This window comes from Balaenoptera ricei, chromosome 8, assembly GCF_028023285.1.
Source record: "Balaenoptera ricei isolate mBalRic1 chromosome 8, mBalRic1.hap2, whole genome shotgun sequence".
NCBI lineage: Eukaryota > Metazoa > Chordata > Mammalia > Artiodactyla > Balaenopteridae > Balaenoptera > Balaenoptera ricei.
In genome coordinates this window covers 108090824-108109433 of record NC_082646.1, presented here as the reverse complement: position 1 = coordinate 108109433, position 18610 = coordinate 108090824, and the positions used below count along the sequence as shown (strand labels likewise).

General features: G+C 51.0%; 1 protein-coding gene across 3 annotated transcripts; it reads right to left on the bottom strand.

Moving 5' to 3' along the window:
* Window positions 1-490: 490 nt before the first annotated feature.
* Window positions 491-18520, bottom strand: BBS1 (Bardet-Biedl syndrome 1). 3 transcript variants are annotated; one of them, XM_059932081.1, is made up of 17 exons: window positions 18425-18520; window positions 18001-18077; window positions 17851-17885; window positions 14904-15176; window positions 14742-14788; window positions 14562-14600; window positions 14367-14439; window positions 12271-12402; window positions 11322-11428; window positions 9814-9934; window positions 9480-9638; window positions 8306-8375; window positions 7560-7718; window positions 4942-5075; window positions 3764-3898; window positions 2861-2947; window positions 491-2627 (listed from the first exon to the last, which is right to left on the bottom strand). In XM_059932081.1, the coding sequence occupies exons 1-17, from the start codon at window positions 18469-18471 to the stop codon at window positions 2541-2543; spliced, it is 1782 nt and encodes a 593-aa protein (XP_059788064.1). In that variant the 5' UTR covers window positions 18472-18520; the 3' UTR covers window positions 491-2540. The 3 variants fall into 3 exon arrangements, with proteins under 3 accessions (XP_059788064.1, XP_059788065.1, XP_059788066.1); XM_059932082.1 differs by having other exon boundaries at window positions 3764-3853; XM_059932083.1 differs by lacking the exon at window positions 3764-3898.
* Between the last annotated feature and the right edge of the window lie 90 nt (window positions 18521-18610).

Here is an 18610-nt window from a genome sequence, read left to right as displayed (position 1 = left end):
ATTCCATAGTACTAAGTAGGTACATGTTTTTAGATACTTAAAAAAAAAAAAAAAAAAGGCGGCGGCACCACTCTCCTCATCTTTTTTTTAAAAAATTAATTAATTAATTTATTTATTTATTTTTGGCTGTGTTGGGTCTTTGTTTCTGTGCGAGGGCTTTCTCTAGTTGTGGTAAGCGGGGGCCACTCTTCATTGCGGTGCGCGGGCCTCTATCGTGGCCTCTCTTGTTGGGGAGCACAGGCTCCAGACGCGCAGGCTCAGTAGTTGTGGCTCACGGGCCTAGTTGCTCCGCGGCATGTGGGATCTTCCCAGACCAGGGCTCGAACCCGTGTCCCCTGCATTAGCAGGCAGATTCTCAGCCACTGTGCCACCAGGGAAGCCCTCTCCTCATCCTTAATGTACAGTTTCTTGGAGCTCTAACTGGTGAGGGCATTGGGTATCATGCACAGTTTCTTGCTTTGTATTGCTTTATTTACACTGTCCAGACCAGTACAATTCACATATTTTTTAATAATAGGTACATTGTATTACATCATATAAATTCACGTTAGGTGTTGGGCTTAGGAATAGTTTCTCCACTTTCATCATCATGAATAACTACGAGTAGAACCCAGATCAGACTTCTTTGTTCCGAGTTAACACAGTTCATCACTTCACTGGGGTGAAAGGGATTGTGAGGTCATCTGGCCCAGCCCCAGTGACACAGCTCCAGTGACAAGGGGCCCAATACCTGCTAGGGCAGGCCCTTCCATCTCTGATAAGCTCTCTCAGAAAACTCTTCAGGTTAAGCTGACATCTCTCTGACTGACAGCGACACTCGCTCTTCCTGTCTTTCCATTTCCAGACGAAACCTCCTGCTTATTCCAACTGTGCCTCAGTCGGCTCGATCTAGAAAGTCCAGACCACCTTGATCCAATTGGTCTATGTTTGCGAGTGGCTGGACTGTGCAGAGAGGATGGGGATGGGGCTCTTTCTCTGGTCCAGTCCCCCTGCTTCTCTTAACCTGGCCCCAGAATGCATTCCCTGGGGAGAACAGGGGGTGACTGTGGGCTGTCCCTCACTGTCTCCGGCACAGAGGCTGTCGCCCGGCAGAATCGATCAGCTTGGGGCCCTTGGTCTCAAGAGCAAAAGCTCTGCACTTACTCCTGTCAAGTACCCCCTTTCTGGAGTTGACTCCTTGTTTCCTCTAGAGGCGCTGCCAACTCTGGGATGTTAGAGCTGAATCTGGTCAAACTGCCTCATTTTACGCTTGGGGAAACTGAAACACACAGGGATTTGGGTACTTCCCACAAGCCTGAGCTGTCTGCCACATGCTAGGCTGTACCTGGTCAGACAGAAGATACCGGTCTTTCCTCAGGCAGTAGGGTTCCTGGCTCACAAATGGCTCAGGGCGGCCCTGGCGGTGCTAACCCTAAAGAAGGCTGTGAGGTGGGCCAGGCAGACTAGCCAGGGGGCTCCAGGAAGCACCAAGGGCCCAGACTGTGGGTCTCTGATGCTTATGGTCTAAACACGTACCTTCGTTCAATCTTCAACCTGACTCAACACCTACGGTCCATGCCTTTCCAGTGAATCTCTCACACTATGGCCACTGCCCAGTGAACTTGCCACTCACCTGACCGATCTGGGCTCCGGGGCATAGAAGAGCATCTCGACCGGCAGTTCTAGGCTTCTGCCTCCCGAACCCCCTCCCCAGGACCCCAGAGACGCCCCTCCTGTGTGCCGCGGCCCCACCTCTGCTCTGCCTAGCTGAGCCTTCCTCTCCTGGGATGCTTTCTGGGCACGAGCATCCAAGTCAGGAGCAGCAGCTGTGTGGTCTTCCGAAGCCTGGCGGGGGCTGGGCCACTAGCGCCTGCACGGCACTCTGCCCCCCCGCGGCGGCTTCTCCCTTGGTGATCTTCATGGAGGATCACAGGCCTGAGACCTTGGCTGAGCCCAAGACTTCCTGTGGGAAGGCAGCTATTCCCTGGGCCCCCTGACTAGAAAGAGGGGCCCCCTGCTGAGCTCACGAGGGGAGATCAGAGCGTGTGTTTTGCCTGCAAGCTGAGCTGGCAGGAGCCAAGCCTCTGGAACCCCAGGGAGCGACAGGGGGCTCAGTCTCACCCAAGAAAAGCCTCTGACTGTCTCAGGCAAGGCCCCAGCCAATTCTGCAGCAGCAGCAGAGTGACATGCCTAAGGGAAGCGGCAGACAAGGAGGCTGGGCCTATGCCCTCATCTCACCTTGAGCACTTCAGAACTCTGCCTTCAGACCTGGGAGTGGTTTCTGGGGAAAAGTGGGGAGAAGAGAGAGCCCAAAGGGCCAATGCCTGGGTTTCCCTGAGGAGGACGGAGCCCAACCTCCTGGGGACTCACCGACCTGCTGCTGCAGGTCACCCAGTGGTCAGGGTGGTGAGAAAGGGGCACTAGGAGAGGAGAGGGAGGCCGTCGCCCAGCACACTGCTGCACCGGAGTGGGCCTGGGGCCGTGGACTCTGCCCGGCTCAGTGGAAGGGGCTGGATCTCCCTGGTCCTGATTCCACAGGGGCTTTAACACGGGCTCAGGGGTCAGGCAGCTGCCAGCCCCTCACTCACAGGCATGCTGATGTGGGCGCTCAGCAGGGGTGCGCTCTGGCCTTCTCGGAGCACCAGCACCTATGGAGAAGGTGCCCAAGGTAGTAGGGGGCATTCCCCCTCTACCCCTGCTCCTGCAAAGGCCAAGCACGGCCTGGTCTGCACTGGCCCTAGTGCAGGGCTCTGTCAAAGGGGAGGAGGAGGCTGGGAGGCCTCTACTGGGCAGACACCCACCCCGTCCTGGCAGCCACCCGGGGGCCTTGTCCGCACTCACTCACACTGACCTCCCCAACTAGTACCAACGGGCAACCTACCTTGATAATGTCTGAGATGCCCTTGTCACTAAGACTCTCCACAAAGGTCTCCAGGGGGTAGTTGAGCCCTGGCACCAGCAAGGGGACCTAAGTTCGGGGACAAAGAGGTAAGGAAGTCAGCCCTCACGCCTAGACGGTGTTTGGTAGATTCCAAAGCACTCTCATACCTGTTGTCCCCGCTGAACTTCAGTGTGCCCTGGCAGGGTGGGCAGGGATGACAAGCCCGTTTGAGGAGGATGTGGGCTCAGTGGTGGGAGTGAATGCCGCAGGGCTGCATGCATGTCCCTAATTAAAGCTAAACCTTTTTTTTTTTTTTTTTTCCCTTTTGGCCACACCGCACAGCAAGTGGGATCTTAGTTCCCCGACCAGGGATCGAACCCGTGCCCCCTGTAGGGGAAACGTGGAGTCCTAACCACTGGGCTGCCAGAGAAGTCCCTAAACCTAAACCTCCAACCAAGTCCAGGGCTATTTCTTTCACATCCCGAAGTCTTTCTCAGTTTCTGGTCCTTCCAACTTAGGGTCAAACCTGGACCCGGGGGGAAACCAGGCTCTTCACTCTGGAAGAGTCCCCTTGGGGCTCCCATTCCTGCTGCAGGAGTGGCTGGAAAACAGGGTGGGCTCTGGGACCCCAGAGCACCAACAGGCTTCTGAGAGCAGCACCGGTGAGGCCTGAACTCTCACTGTTCTCCCAGAACCTGCGGTGTGCCTCCCTGAGACCTCGCACAGGCTGGGAGAAAAGCAGCTGAGGCAGGTCTCGGGGGCTCCCCCAGGGCCCCTGCTGCACCCTAGTCTGGTCTGTGGCTGTAGCCACTTGCCAGCTCCCTCACCTCTGACCTGCGGACATCTAATCCGGCCCCGCCCCACCCTGTCTCACTCCAGGTCTCAGTAAGGTGGGTCCAGTACCTTGAAGAAGGCCCGGGGCAGAGCATAGAGCCCCTCGTTGTACAGGAAGCAGACCAGCAGCCCCAGGATGGGTCGGGCTGTTGAGGTGTTCTGCAGGTGAAGGGTGAGCTTAAAGGTGGGGCCCAGGCCCTGAACCTGTGCGGAGGGTGGGGTGGGGAGAAAGCCCGTAGGACCCAGTGGCCTTAGGGGCCGAATACAGCCTACCCCAGCCCTGCCCGCCTGCTCCCCCATCAGCGCCCTCAAGTCACCTTCCTCGAACCTCTCTAACGCACTGTCCATCCGCCCCTGAAAAGGCACGGAGCTCAGAAGCTTGGCTCCATGTGCAAGGGATGAGCAAAAGCCCAGAGCGGAGAAGGGGCTCGACCGAGGCCACGCAGCAAGTTGGTGGGAGGCACAGCTGGCCTGGGGAAGCCGGCCCTGGCTCCCACCTGCGGCCCCGCCCCGCCCCGCCCCGCCCCGCCCCGCCCCGCTCTTCGCAGGGCCTGGCCCACCTCCTCCTCTCGTCCTCTGGTGGCTGCAAGGATTTCACTTTCCTCCCTCTTCCCCTCGACTGCTCTGCAGCCGCTTCCTCTCTGTATCTATCCACTTTCTTTAGGGAAAGAGACATCAGAAGCCCAACTGGATCAGACAGCACACCTCAGAGACCCATTCAGAGCCGGCTGGAGCCCTGACGACCTTGAGGTCACTTGTGTCTGAGTACAAGGGCCCCGCATCCTCCTTGTGCCAGCGTAAGTCTCGGGATGGCCCCTTCCCAGTACCGGGCAGTCCGAACTCCTTGGGCTGCCGGCAGTTACCGAAATGAACAGGTTTCTTCCCTGTACCACAGCTGTAAGAGTCCCTCCAGGCTCCTGGGAAGAAGCATCCCAAGGTGACCACCTGTGTGCCCTGCCCCAAGTCTGGGGGCTCATCTGAGGCACCGCATGGAATGAGGGGGCTGGAGAGCGTGCCCCACTCTGCGGCCAGCCAAGGGGAAGAGGCGGCACAGGGAAGAGAAGGTGAGAGCGCTCTCACAGAGGAGGACATGAGACTTGGGCCCTGGGCCTCTGGGAAGGCGAGAAGGGGCACGGGGCCTAGTTGCCTTGGGATCCGCTCCGGGGCTGAGGGGGGCCCGTCCAGCCCTGACCTCTGCCCCTCTGGCCCTGAGGTGGCCTGATGCCCCCCGCCACGTGGGTGCTCACCACAGCGTGCAGCTTGAGCGGCTCCCGCGCCGTCGCAGACACGGGGCTCAGGCCGGACTCGAGGGCCTGCACGTAGGCACGGGCGGCCCGGAGGCGCAGCAGGTAGAGGTCTGCCTGGAAGGTCCGGTGCATGGCTGAGGAGGCACACAAAGGGCCGATGCTGGACATGAGGCGGGAGGAGGGGGCAGGGCTGGGGGAGAGCGTGCTCAGGCGGCCGTGGGGAGAGTGCAAGAGGAAGGCACAGCGGGCAGAGGCTGGGAACGCGGGGAACAGGAGCACCGAGGGCCCACAGCTGGCCTCTGGTGACACGGGACGCTGCGGACCACTCCCTGCTCCTCCTTCCTGGTTCTCCCACCACCTGGCTGCCCACACAACCTCAGCTTCCTTTGCTGGCTCCTTCTAGTAAGGGCTGGGGTTCCCTTGAGTTTTGTCCTTGGTCCTCTTCTCATCCTGTCTTCCTCGCTGCACCATCCATGTCCTGCCCCGGCTGTGACCACCCCAAAGAGGAACAACCGCGAGCTCCTGAGGGCAGAGGCGCATCAGGGCCCGGCCCACGTCTGCACCTGGTACTGTGCGCTCATTTTTGGCAGCTCGGCGCCCAGCCTGCCTGCTGCTTCTAACTGCCTGATGGGCACCTCCACCTGGACGTCCCATCAACCCCTGAAGCTCAACGCTGTGGAAACCAACCTCACTTCCCTAACTCCGTCACTGGATCCCCATGCATCAAGTCACCCAGGTTCACCCCTCACAGCTAATCATTTGCCAAGGTCGGATGACTCTTCCTCAAGGCCTCTCCAGAGCCCGCTCCCTCCCCTCCATCCCACTGTCCCTACTTTCCAGACTGAGCACCTTGGTCAGCCAGTCTGTCCGTGCTCCTTGTGCCTACGAGGAGCCTTCTGCCATTCAGAAGCTTTCATCTTTATGTTATCCCATCCTTTCATCTTTCCTTTTTCCTCTAATACTTTCACAGTTTATTTTTAATTTACCCAGAATTAACTTTTGTGTTTGGTATGAGGTAGAGTTCTAACTTTTTTTCTAGAAACAAGTTGTCCTAATTATGTTTTTTGGACAGTCTCTCCTTCCCCCACTAATTTGAAATGACACCTCTATCATATACTGACTTTCCACGTGTACAAGGGTCTGCTTCTGGACTTCCTAAACATGCCACTGAGCTGTATCAATTCCCATACTGATGCCACAGCTGCTAATTCCTACAGCTTCATAGTTCATTCTGCTATCTGACAGGCTGAGTCTCCTCATTCTTATTTTCCCCAAACTTCTTAGATGTACTCTTAGAATCAACTGGTCAAGTCCTCAAAATAAACCCCATTGGGATTTTAACTGTAACTTTGCTATGTTTCTAGATTAATTTCAGAAGCTGTTAACTAATCAACAGCTTTACAACTTTAGGTCTTACTACCCTGAGACTTCGTAAGTCTCATCATTTAAATATTCAGGTGGTCTTTCCTGTTCTTTAAAGCAGTTTTATAATTTTCTTTATTAGACTTTGTATGTTTTCTTGTTAAGTTTACATCTAAGGATTTCTTTGCTATTGTGAATGGAGACTTTCTCTTTTCTAACTGGATACTGTTGGTATATACAAAAGCTATTGATTTTTGCTATTTTCATTATACCTTAGAGAACTTCCTAATTATTTCTCTAATATATCAATTGCTTCTCTTGGGTTCTCTAGGCTACAACAGCCTGCTAGCTATTTTCTTTATCCTGTAATTTATCCTTTAAACTGTAAGCCAGATTCCTTTCAAAGACAGAGGGGGTTGAGTTACTGTATTTTTCTGCTTAACATCTTTCCCATCTCTCCACTACACGGAATAAACCAAAACATCTTAACTTTGCATTCCAGGCCCTTTCGGAGCCAGCTGACCTGCTTTTCCAGCCTCCCCTCTGGCCACTGAACCTTCCTGCAATGCACCCGCAGCTACATGGCAGATGCTGCTTATATCCAGGTAGGGCCAGCCCTGTGCCTTTTCCCAAGCCTCTGCCTAAATCGCCCTCCCCTCTCCCTCTCTGGCTGGTAGGCTTATAATCATCTTTTAGGGTCAAATCCAATATCACCTGTCTCTGAAGCCTTTCCTAGGCTCCCAGGCAAACACACTCCCTTGTGTGTCTCAACAGCCCTCTGCAGAGACTTATTCTACACCTGTCATGCAACGTGAAGTTAGCAAGGTCTACTGAGCTCTTTAGGTAGGGACTGGCCTAATTCTAGGCACCTGGCACAAGGCCTGACATAATCATAGGTATTAAGTGAATGAATGAATGAATGAATGAACAAAAAGAGCAGGAAAATCAAATAGGATAAGGAAGAACCTTGATCAAATTCTACTTCTCTCATGAGAATTCCTGCATCTAGAAGTGGCTGCTCCTTCCTCGAATTCTAGGGGCTCTCGCCCTCACCCACAGCACCTTCCACCTTGAGGTCTAGCTCTTTGTTGGCAGGGTGTACCTCCTAGGCTGTCTCTGGGCTTCCAGAGGCATGAGACCCACCCGGTTCACCCAGGTCTCCTCCCACTGCTCAGGGCACCCAGGTGGCATTCACCCAGTTCCTGCTGCTTTGGCGCAAGGGAGGAGGAAGAGGAAGGAGCCGGCCTGAATCTCACCGGTGCCGGCTTCCCGCTCTCGCAGTGTCTGATCCACATAAAGCCGGGTCTTTCGGGGCATGTTAAGTTTCATGGCCTGGGCTGGTGGGGGACCTGCTTCACCTCCCCCCTCCACAAACACTGCTGTGCGCTTCAGGATCTTGATAATCAGGCCACCACCTAGGGAGGAGGACAGACAGAAGCAGATTTGTCCTCCCCAGTTCTACCCTACATTCCCATTCTTTCTTCCCAAACAATCTGTCTCATATCGACCCATTTCAGTCTTCCTGCTGAGACTCTGAGTTTCTGGAAGGAATGAAGTGTGTCCTACCATTAATTAATTCATTCATTTAGCAGTTGATTTACTTGTTTATTTTTGGCTGCGCTACTCTGCTTGCAAGATCTTACTTCCCTGACCAGGGATCGAACCCGGGCCCCCTGTAGTGGAAGAGCAGAGCCCTAACCACTGGACCGCCAGGGAATTCCCTAGCAGTTATTTATTGACCACTGTGATGTTCCTGGCATTGTGGCTGATACTGGGGTGAACTGGAGACACAGCCAGGGCCTGGCCCCCAGGTAGCGACATCAGACTGCTAGTGAGCTGTCCCCAGTGAAGGCCCAGCCCAGACAGGACGTGTGTCTGCAAGCCCTGCTTTCCAAACCCAGGCCCACCCATGTTCCACATCCGCCTCCTCTTCTTTCCCAGGATCTGGCCTATCTCACTGACTCCCAACTTTAAAACCCTTGCCAGGCCTGACTCTCCTCACCTCGTGTAGTCATGATGAGGGTGTGATCTTCCCGCCCATAGCGGCCAAAGCAAAGGCTGGTCACTGCATCCTACGGTGGAGATGTCAGAGTTTAGCTGGGATAATGACTCAGTGAGGAGAGCAAGACTGGGGGGAGGGGGATAAGGCTGGGAGACCCCAGGTATGACGTAAGAGGTGAGATGTGAGGCGAGGCCTGGAGCCACGCCGCCTCTAATCCCAGCCCCCTCCTCACTGCCGCGGCCACAGTTCCAGACTGAACGTCACTGGCTTTGGGGTCAGCTTTCTAAGGGGTCTCCCAGCCTAGTCTTCCTCCCCAGTGTCTTTCACACTGCTGCCTCTGCTGCCTTTCAAAAATACAAACACGACCACGCCTATTCCCTGCTGAAAAACCTCCAGTGGCTTTTGCCCTCCTTGTTAGGACATTCAAGGCCTTCCGCATCTGACGCCAAACTGCCTTTTCTATCAGTTCTCTCCCTGCCCTTTCCCCAACCCGCACACCACACCGCCTGCCCTCCCAGCAGCCTGTGGTCCAAACCAGCTGCTTTCCAATTTTACATTGTGACATACGACACTTTATACATACAGGTACACAAAGTTTCACATGTGATATATTCTGAACTTCTTTTTTCTGGTTCTGTTGCTGGCCTATTAAATTGATTTTGTTTGAAAAACTCTGGTCCAGGTTCATCAAACTACCTGGATTCCTTTAAAGAACACTCATGCCTCTCAGCCTTTGTTCATGTTATTTCCAGTCTGGAATATTCTATCTCCATTTATCCACTCCATTTATCGAAGCAGACTGCTTCAAGGCCCAGCTGAATTGTGATTTGCCCTGTGAAATGGCTCCTGAGTTCCGTCCCCATTTATCCTTCACCACCGCCCCCAGTCACTAGGCTGCCTCTGTGCTTTTTCAGTGCTTTGCTCTGCTTTAGTCTGCCTTGTATTTGAATCAGCTGTGTCTCTAGCTGGCTATCACTTCAGACTGTAAGTTCCCTGACAGTAAGGATTCAGTCACTGATTTATCCTTCTAATACAGTGAGTTGTGCATATGAGATGCTCAGCGAATGTTTTCAAAATGCATCAGAAGTTAAGGGTGGCAGGTGGAGTGGGGTCAGGAGAGGCAGCTAAGGGGCCCCACCGGTGGGAGCGGGGCAAGGAGGAGTCAGCAGCTCACCGGCGTGCGGATGACACTGAGCAGGGCCTTGTCGCGGTAGATGCGGACCTCTCCGTTGGCCAGTCCGGCCATGACGGCCTGCAGGCCCCGGGAGCGCTGCTCCAGGAGGTTCATGGTCAGGATGGCCGCGGGCATCTGCACTGTCCACAGCCTCTTACCCTGCAGGGGGGACGGGGGACGGCTAAGTGTCTGCAGGGGGCTCAGGGCTTAAGAGCGGAAAGAAGGGGTGGCTGGAGTTGCTGGGAAGGGAAGGCCAGAAGGGCTCGCCTGCTGCGGGGGCGCTGAGGAGGCACGGGCGGAAGGGCTGGGGCTGCTGCTTGCCCGGAGGCCACACCTTGTGGGTGAAGCCGTGCAGGCTGTCTTGGTTGCTGCCCACCACCAGGACCTTGTGAACCCGGACAAGCCCCACAGGCTGGGCGCTCAGCTCGATGCAGTACTTGGGGCGCTTGGAGTCTCTGTGGAATAAAGACACACTCTCCCAGCCCCAGAGAAACCCTCTCTCCTTCCCCGGCTGACCTTCCTCTTTCCAAGCCCCACAGACTATCCTGGCAGGAACCTTGGCCCACAAGCAGATGACTGTGGTATTAGTTCCACCTCTATGACTTAGTAGCTGCATGACCTTGGATAACAGGAAGTGTGTCTTCCCTCCTAGCCTTCCTCTCAACTTCACCACAGTAATTTGTGTGATAACCTGGCATTTACCAGTTTACAGTGAGCGTACCGCAGGTTAGACAAAGTAATGGACCGATGCAGTTTAGTAATTTATCAGAAAAGCATGAGGAGTTTACTCTGTGTAAATGCACTGTTCTCAGTTTCCTGGCCTCTGAGTCTTAATTTCTCTTATCCAGAAAGTAGGGATAATTCCTGTCTGTCCATCACAGGCTCTAGCCCACCTTTCTTAAATCTGAGCCAGAGTCATCTCCCACCTGCTGACTCGTCTGAGAGCTTCCCCACTGGTCTCCGGGGCTCCTTCCAAACTACCCTCCACCCAGCACGGTAATCTTTAAAAAATGTAAACGGGTCATGTCATTCTTCTGAGTAAAACCCCATAACAGTTTTCTACTGCACTTCGGATAAAATCCAAAATCTTTACCATGTCCCACCAGGTCCTGCATGACCCGACCCTGGTCTCTACGTCATGTCTTGCCACCAAGCTTGAGTGGCACATGACAATGTCTTTCCCACCTAGAGTTTGCTTAAATTTCCTCTGCCTGTAACACTCTTGCTTCACTTTTTGAACAACTGGCTCCTTCTTAACCTTCAAGTCATCTCCCCAGACAGGCATTTGCTGATCACCCTGACCCCATTATTTTTTCCCATTGAGCCTAGATTTTTCCTCCATAGCATGCATCCAGTTTGCAATATTATCTTGGTTTGTTGACTTTAATATCTATCTTCCCACAAGGGCAGGGACTTTGTTTATGTTTTGCTCATCAATATATCCCCAATACCTTATACAATGCTTAATACATAGTAGGTGCTCAAAAACATTTCTTGAATTAAAAAAAATGACTGTTGAGAAATATCAAACTAATGCATAAGGAAATTTCACATACCTATAAAAGCAACAGAACAAATATGAGAGACTATTTTTATTTCTTCTAATATCTGATTGCATCACTCGTGTTACGGCCACCCAGCCCGGTCTCTCACTTTGCCAGGCCCCATCGGACAAGCCTCCACACGTCCCCTGTGCTCAAGGGCTCTGCCTCCTATATGAAGTTCTCAGCTCTTTCCATTCCCACATTCCAGCCCCAAAGCCCCCTGCTCATCCTACAAGCCCTCAAAACCACCAGGTTTCTGAGATGTTCCTCTGGCCCCAGAGACCACGGATGTGGCTACCTTCTCAGCATATAGATGTTCCCGTTGCGGCAGGCAGCAGCAAGACGGAACTCCACATCGAACTGGCCAGAAACCTCCAAGAAGACGGGGACGCTGGGTAGGCTCATCTGCAAAGAAGAGACTCAAACATCCGGATTTCCCTGGAGCCCCAGCCCTTCCCTGACCTGAAGTAATTCCTCCAAGTCCCAATCTCCTCACTCACACCCTGCTGGTCACAGTTTAAACTTGTACAATTTTTCTGGAAGGAAACTCAGCAACGTGTAGCCCTTTGACTAAACTAGGCCACTTCTAGGAATGCATCGTAAGGAAGCATTTAGATAAGCACACAAAAATGTTTGGGCAAGGAAGCCCACTGCGGTGGTGTTAATAATAGCAAAAAACTGCAAACAAATGTACAATAGGTGACAGGGTACATCTATATAATCAATGTTGTGTGGCCTTTGAAAAGGCTGGTGTGGTTTTATATAGATATGGAAAGATATTGATAAGCTTCTGCTACATGAAAACAGTAGCTTACATGATCCTATACAACGAGGCCATATTTGTAAAAAAAAAAAAAATTATGTAAAGTTATATATCTGTGTCTAAATATGAAAATGTCTGGAAAGACTTATGCCAAAGACTTATCTGTGGGTGGTGGGATTTGGGCATATATATCTTTTTCTTTTCTTCTTCTTTTTTTATTTTTTGGCCCCATCACATGGCATGTGGGATCTTAGTTCCCCGACCAGGGCTTGAACCCGTGCCTCCTGCAGTGGAAGCAGAGTCTTAACCACTGGATTGCCAGGCAAGTCCCTATATCTCTTTCTTTACGCTTATCTACATTTTATAATTTTCTACAATGAACACATATTACCAAGAACTAACTGGGGGGCAGGAGGTATTGGGGAACGGGGGAGGGAATGGAGCCTGGGCCACGGGTGTGCCCACAGCCAGGCCCCACACTGACCTTGGCCAAAACAGTGAAGGCCTCTGGGTCCAGCACCAGGAGCTCCTTGTTCTCAGTGCCCAGCACCAGGCAGGACACAGCGTCCTCGTCAGCCAGGTTCTTCTTTAAGGTGGTCATGGAGGTGATGACTGTCTGCAGAGGGACTCCAGGGGTCACCCAGTAGCTCCCCTCACACCGTCCCCCCAGATGCTCCCAGGACGCCCCAGGAAGAAAAAGGGCAAAGGAGGAGGAAGAGTATCAGAGATGCGACAGAAGATTTATGTACAAAGGTGTTTACTGCAACAAACCTAACTTTCTAACAAAAGAGGATTGTCTAAGTCAATTATAAACTATCTGTATGATAAAAAACCCATGCAGTCATTTACAAAAATCACATTTTACAAGAAGACGCAATGACAGGGAGGATGCTTCTAACGTATTAAGAGAAAACACAGGTAAAAAGTTATGTTAGTATTATCCCAGTTTTAAAAAAATATATGAATAAAAAAACATGCTGGAAAGCTAAACCCTTAAATACAAACACTGGTTATCTCTGGACAATGAGATCATAGGTGATGTTTAATTTCTTCATTGTGATTTCCTACAGTTTCTACAGTGGGCATATGTTCTTTTTCTAATTGTGATTGGAGAGAAAACAAGAGAAGGGGATGATCCCGTTTTTAGGAATTTCTCCTATGGAAATAATTTAGTGGGACTAAAATGTTTCTTTGGATAAAGCTGTTCATTATGTGACTATCTTTAAGACAAAAAAAAAAGGAATGATCCTCAATGCCTAGTGGAAGGAGAAAAGTTATAGAAATCTGGATGTTAGTGGCTCCCAATCATGTAACCATGGCACATACTTGGAACGATGGCCTCCCCAAAACTGCATCTCTTAAGAAATACTTACTTAATTCACTTACTGATTTTAAAAGTACTCAAAGATAGTGACAACTGTGGACCTGAGCTGCTGATCAGCAGGAGAGAACAATGTCTCTCGCAGAACTGTCTAGGGCTAGCCAGATGCTGCGGTATGTGTTGGTCAGTGTGTTCGGCTCACGTGGCCTCTACCGGAAGTAGCCGGTTCCCCTGCGGCTTTCTGAAATGCAGGGACAGCTATGGGAGCCCATCCCTGGGCTAGGGTCAGGAAACCCTAGGTCAGGAACCACTGGAGTTCATCAACGAATAGGATCATCAATAAAGCCATTAAAAGCATAACTAAGAAAAATATGAAGTGCATAAAAAGGAGACATTTCTTCTCCAATGACCTGCATGTGAATAGTTACATAAACTATGAATGAAATAATGAATAATCAATGAAATAATCAAGGGGCCACTTGATTAAAAATGGAGTTCTTCAAGACTAATGCTTAAGATATAATGTTATGTACTCACGGGAAGCAGGGTATAAAAGCATATTTATAAAGGAAATGTACCAAAATGGTAAGAGTACCTCTGAGTAGTGAGTGTAGTCACTTATATTTCTCCTTTATATTTCTCTTTATTTTCAAAGTTTTCTCTAATGAAAATATATTACCTTTACCCCCAAGATGATAAAAGTTATATAAAGCTACATAACTATATATCAATTCAGAGCTGTCACTGTGGGGCTTCCCTGGTGGCGCAGTGGTTAGGAATCCGCCTGCCAGTGCAGGCGACACGGGCTCAAGCCCTGGTTCGGGAAGATCCCACATGCCGTGGAGCAACTAAGCCCGTGCACCACAACTACTGAGCCCATGTGCCACAACTACTGAGCCCACGCGCCTAGACCCCGTGCTCCACAACAAGAGAAGCCACTGCAATGAGAAGCCTGCACACCGCAACGAAGAGTAGCCCCCGATCACTGCAACTAGAGAAAGCCCATGTGCAGCAACAAAAACCCAATGCAGCAAAAAATTTTAAAAATGAAAATAAATAAATAAATTTATTTTTTTAAAAAAAAGCTGTCACTGTTAACTGGAAAGTAGAAGCCCTGCAGCTTTGTGACTATATATGTGGAAGGGTAACTGCACAGTAAAACTAGTCGCGTTTGTCTGTAAAATTTACCACTAATGTTACATGGTCTTTTTAAAAAACTGTCCATGTTTTTTCTAGGGAAATAAGAGAGGGGGCAGTACCTGCCGCCTGATGGACTTGGACTTGTGCTGGTTCACAAATGCCTCCATTTCACTCAGCTCCAGCTGCAGAAACCTGGACACACAGAGCAATGACACCTGCATGCCTTGGGCCTGGCTGCCCTCCCCAGGCCACTCCACAGCCGCTCCCTCCCCCCTGGGAGCTTCTGGAGCTCTGGCCCTCCAGAGGGCCCTTACCTGAGTGACTGCACAGACAAAGGCACCTCTGCCTTCTCCCTGTAAGGAGAGGGACCATCATGGCAGGTTTAGTTAAGGAACAGGGCCTGGGGGTCAGACTGCGGGCTCTGGGATGAAGGCGTAGGGGTGGGGGAGTGAGGGAGGGGTAGGAGGCATACGAAGGGGGAAGTGGGATCTCACCGGATGCCCTCCAGCATCTCCTTCAGGGTCAGGGGGTCAATGCGGTCCTGGGCCAGCATGGGAAGAAGGTACAGCGTGTGAGCACCAGAGCCAGGCAGGGAACGAGGACAACCCCGAGGCTGCCCCCTTCGCCTCCCTGTTCTCATCCCGCCCATCACTCACCTCTTTGGCCTGGTTCCAAAGGTCTTGTTCCAGGGGGTTTGGAGGCAACTGGGGCAGGGTGAACTTGAAGTAGGGCCTGAGATTCTTATACACATACACACAAGGGCCTGATGCGAGTGCCAGCGCTGGTGTCCGGGGTTCGTGTTGCTCCATGAGGAAGGTGGCAGCAGCGGCTGGCAGGGCAGGTAGCGGGCTTTCGCTCAGCACTGTGGGTCCTTTAAGCACCTTCAGGCGGGGCTGCTGCCCACCTGGGCCAAGGTCCCCCACCACCAGCTGTAGAGAGAGGCTGGTTGATTCCAGGCTCAGGGTCTAAAGACCCCCCTACTGCCCCTCTTCTTGGGCTTAGCTTTTTGCTGGTACACATTCATATATGCTCACAATGCACCATGGGTGGGTGGGGGAAGGGCAAAGGCTTTACAATAAGGCTTGCAAGCCGTGTGATCTTGGGAAAACTGATGCAACTTCCTGAGCCACAGTTTTCCGACGTGCAAAAGGGGAATACCTACCATATGACACTTGTAGTGAAAATCAAATGAGATAATCAACTAGAGAACCTAGCGAGGAATAGGTGGCAGCCGATGTTTTCATCGTTTGTTCAGTAAACATTTCTTCAGGGCCTGGTCCATGCCAGGTACTGTTCTAGACACTGGAACAGTTGCTGAGGTCAGTGGGGGGCCTGAAACTCATATCTGGGCTCTGAGGCCTGGCTTCCAAACGGGAACAGAGCTAAAGATGCAGAACCAATCATGCAGAGCAGGATGTGCTCTATGGACCCAGAGAGGAGAACCAAGCTCCTCAGCCTGTCTTTTCCACCCTCCAAGCCACTGTAGCTGTCATGCAAGCCCATTCTCCTGAGTGAGGCCTTCAAGGCCCCTCTGATCTGGTTCCCAACTTGTTTTCTAACACCTCCCTATCCATGCTATGCTCCAGCCAGAATGGGGGCCGCCACAGAACGCCCAGATTCTGAGCATGTACAGTGTGCTAGGAGCCACACCAGTAACTTCACGCATCCTTTCATTTAATCCTAGCAACAGCCTGTGAGGTAGGTACGATTATTAGCCTCATTTCACAAATGAGGAAGCTGTGGCTTAGAGATGTTAGGTAAAAGTCACACGGCTAGTAAGTGGTAGAGCTAGGACCTGAACCTAGGTCTGTCTGGATCCAAAGCCAGTGGTCTTAACTATTATTTCATATTGGCCTCAACTTTCTAATTTCAAATTTACTCTTTCCAAATATGCTGTGAACTTCCAAGCCTCTCTGCCTCTGCTTGTGCTGTTCCCTCTGCCTGGAATGCCCTCCTCTCTCCCATGCCTTCTTGGTACACTTCATTCATCCTTCAGCACCAGTTCATGTTACTGCCCTCTAGTGCCTCCTGATAGATTCACCGTTCTTTCATTGGTGCTCCCGTAATACTTTCCATATATTCTATTTTAGCATCCACTCATCTACCCCAAAAATATTTATCAAGTATCTAATTTGTGCCAGGCACTGGGTTAGATGCTGGGAATCGACAGTAAGCAAACTAGCCATTGAAAAAGTTATTACACAAAAGCATTACCATTTCACATTAGTTATTGGGTCTGTGATTTCTCTACCCTTCACTGCTATCAGCCCAGCGCCAAGCATACACTAGGTGTTCAGTCAACATTATGGATGAATTAAGGACATTGTCTATATCTCCTTCTGACTATGGACTGACTCATTTCTGAGTTTAGTGAGTGCACAACACCTGACACACAGAAGGGGTTCACTGTATGCTTGCCGAACTGTTGAATGATTTATGGATAGGAATTTGGGGGCCAAAGTCACCAAATCCTACTGCACAGTCCATGTAGGGTATGATTCCCTTCAAGTTGTCCACATAACACACCCATTGTGGGTTCACTGCCCTTGCTGAGGGCTGAGCTGACAGACCCAGGTCTGCCACCTTTTACAAACTCGGTAAACTCGGCCTCTCAGAATCTATTTTCCCACTAATAAATAATATTTATGTATGTGAAACTGCCTCAAAGAGAGTCTAGTCCAGACATGTTAACTTCCTTTCTTTAGCCCAATATATATCTCAACCTTTTAAAAACCTGTGCCTTCAAAATTTTTTATCTTTTTTTTTTTTTTTTTTTTTAATATTTTCTTGACTGCACCATGCGGCATGTGGGATCTTAGTTCCCCAACCAGGGGTCGAACCCACACCCCTTGCATTGGAAGTGTGGACTCTTAACCACTGGACCGCCAGGAAAGTCTCCCAATTTTTTATTTCTTTATTTACATTTTATTTACTTACCTTTATACTTTAAATTAAATTTAAAATTTAACCTTTTTATTATGGAAAATTTTCAGTCATATACAAAAGTAGAGAGACTCATATAATGAACCCCCAAATACTCATCATCCAGCTTCAACAATGATTAGCTCATGGCTAATCTTAAAATCTATGCCTTTTTTTTAAAAAAAAAATTTTATTTATTTATTTGGCTGCACCGGGGTCTTAGTTGCGGCACGTGGGATCTTTAGTTGCGGCATGTGGGATCTAGTTCCCTGACCAGGGATTGCACCCGGGTCCCCTGCATTGGGAGCATGGAGTCTTAACCACTGGACCACTAGGGAAGTCCCTATGCCCTTTTGATAAACATAAAACTCTCACTCTCCTCCCTTCTACTTTCCCTCCAGAGTAACGCCCACCCCCAACCAAGGGATGTGCCGTTCCAGCAAAGAATTACCTCAAGTTAACAAAATTAAGAGGCTTTATCTTAGTATAATTTCCAGCAGCATTTTGCTTTGCTTTACTTTCCGCAGTCTGTACTGTGAAATCAACAGGTTCTCTTCACTTTCCACATTAAAAATAAAATTTAACCCTAAATGTGCTTTTTCAAAGTACACGTTAATCCCAGATTATGCTGAGCTTCTTTGGAGCCATCGGGAAGTCTCACCTCTGGGGTGATATGCTTACCTTGTACTCCCCGTCCCCATGCAAATCTGCCAGCTCTGGAAAACATAAAACAGCCATAAGCCAGGGTCTCAGAATTCTAGAGGCTTCACTACAGAACCATCTGACTCCTCCGTCCCCCAAGAACCGGGGTTCCTGGTCCCAGAGACTCACCCAGGCAGGCGGAAAAGGTGTGGATGTTGGCCATGGGGTCGTAGTGTGCATCCAGCCATTTCGAACTGGCTTCACTGCTGGGAGAAGAGGGAAAGAGTTGCGGGGGGGCGCGGAAGATGAATCCCAAGGGAGGGGAAGAAAACTTGCCGGAGCTGGTTTCTGAGAATGAGGTGTGTAGGGAGCTCTGAACTAGGGGTATAGAACATCTGGGTCCAAGTCCAGGCTCCACCACCGGCGCACAGAATGACCTCGAATCACCCACACGCACCCATTCACTCCTTGGGCCTCAGTTTCCCCACTTGATCTCTAAGAGCCCTTCAAGGACCGCCAGCGCTGCTGAGAACCGCAGGAGCCCAGATCCCGGGGACCAGGGCACCCTCTTTACATAGGTAGGAAAAGAGGCCTCCAGGACCCCAGCCTTCACCTCTCAGCTCTGCCGCTGTCGGAATCCGACGAAGACGCAGCAGCCATCTTCTCAGGCGTCACCCTGGCAACCAGCTCCCGCAAGCCGCCGCGCAGCGCCTAATAGAGCCCGGGTTCTGGAAAGCTCGCGTATAAAGGTTCCGGGCGCTCAGCTTTCCGGCCCGGGACGGAGAGGCCAGCGAGCAGG

Coding starts and splice junctions, on each gene's coding strand:
- BBS1 (XM_059932081.1), bottom strand. CDS start 18,471: ATGGCTGCTGCGTCTTCGTCGGATTCCGACAGCGGCAGAGCTGAGAG. Junction 18,078..18,424: donor GACAGCGGCAGAGCTGAGAG/GTGAAGGCTGGG, acceptor CTCTTCTCCCAG/CAGTGAAGCCAGTTCGAAAT. Junction 12,403..14,366: donor CCAAGTCCATCAGGCGGCAG/GTACTGCCCCCT, acceptor GTCCCTCTGCAG/ACAGTCATCACCTCCATGAC.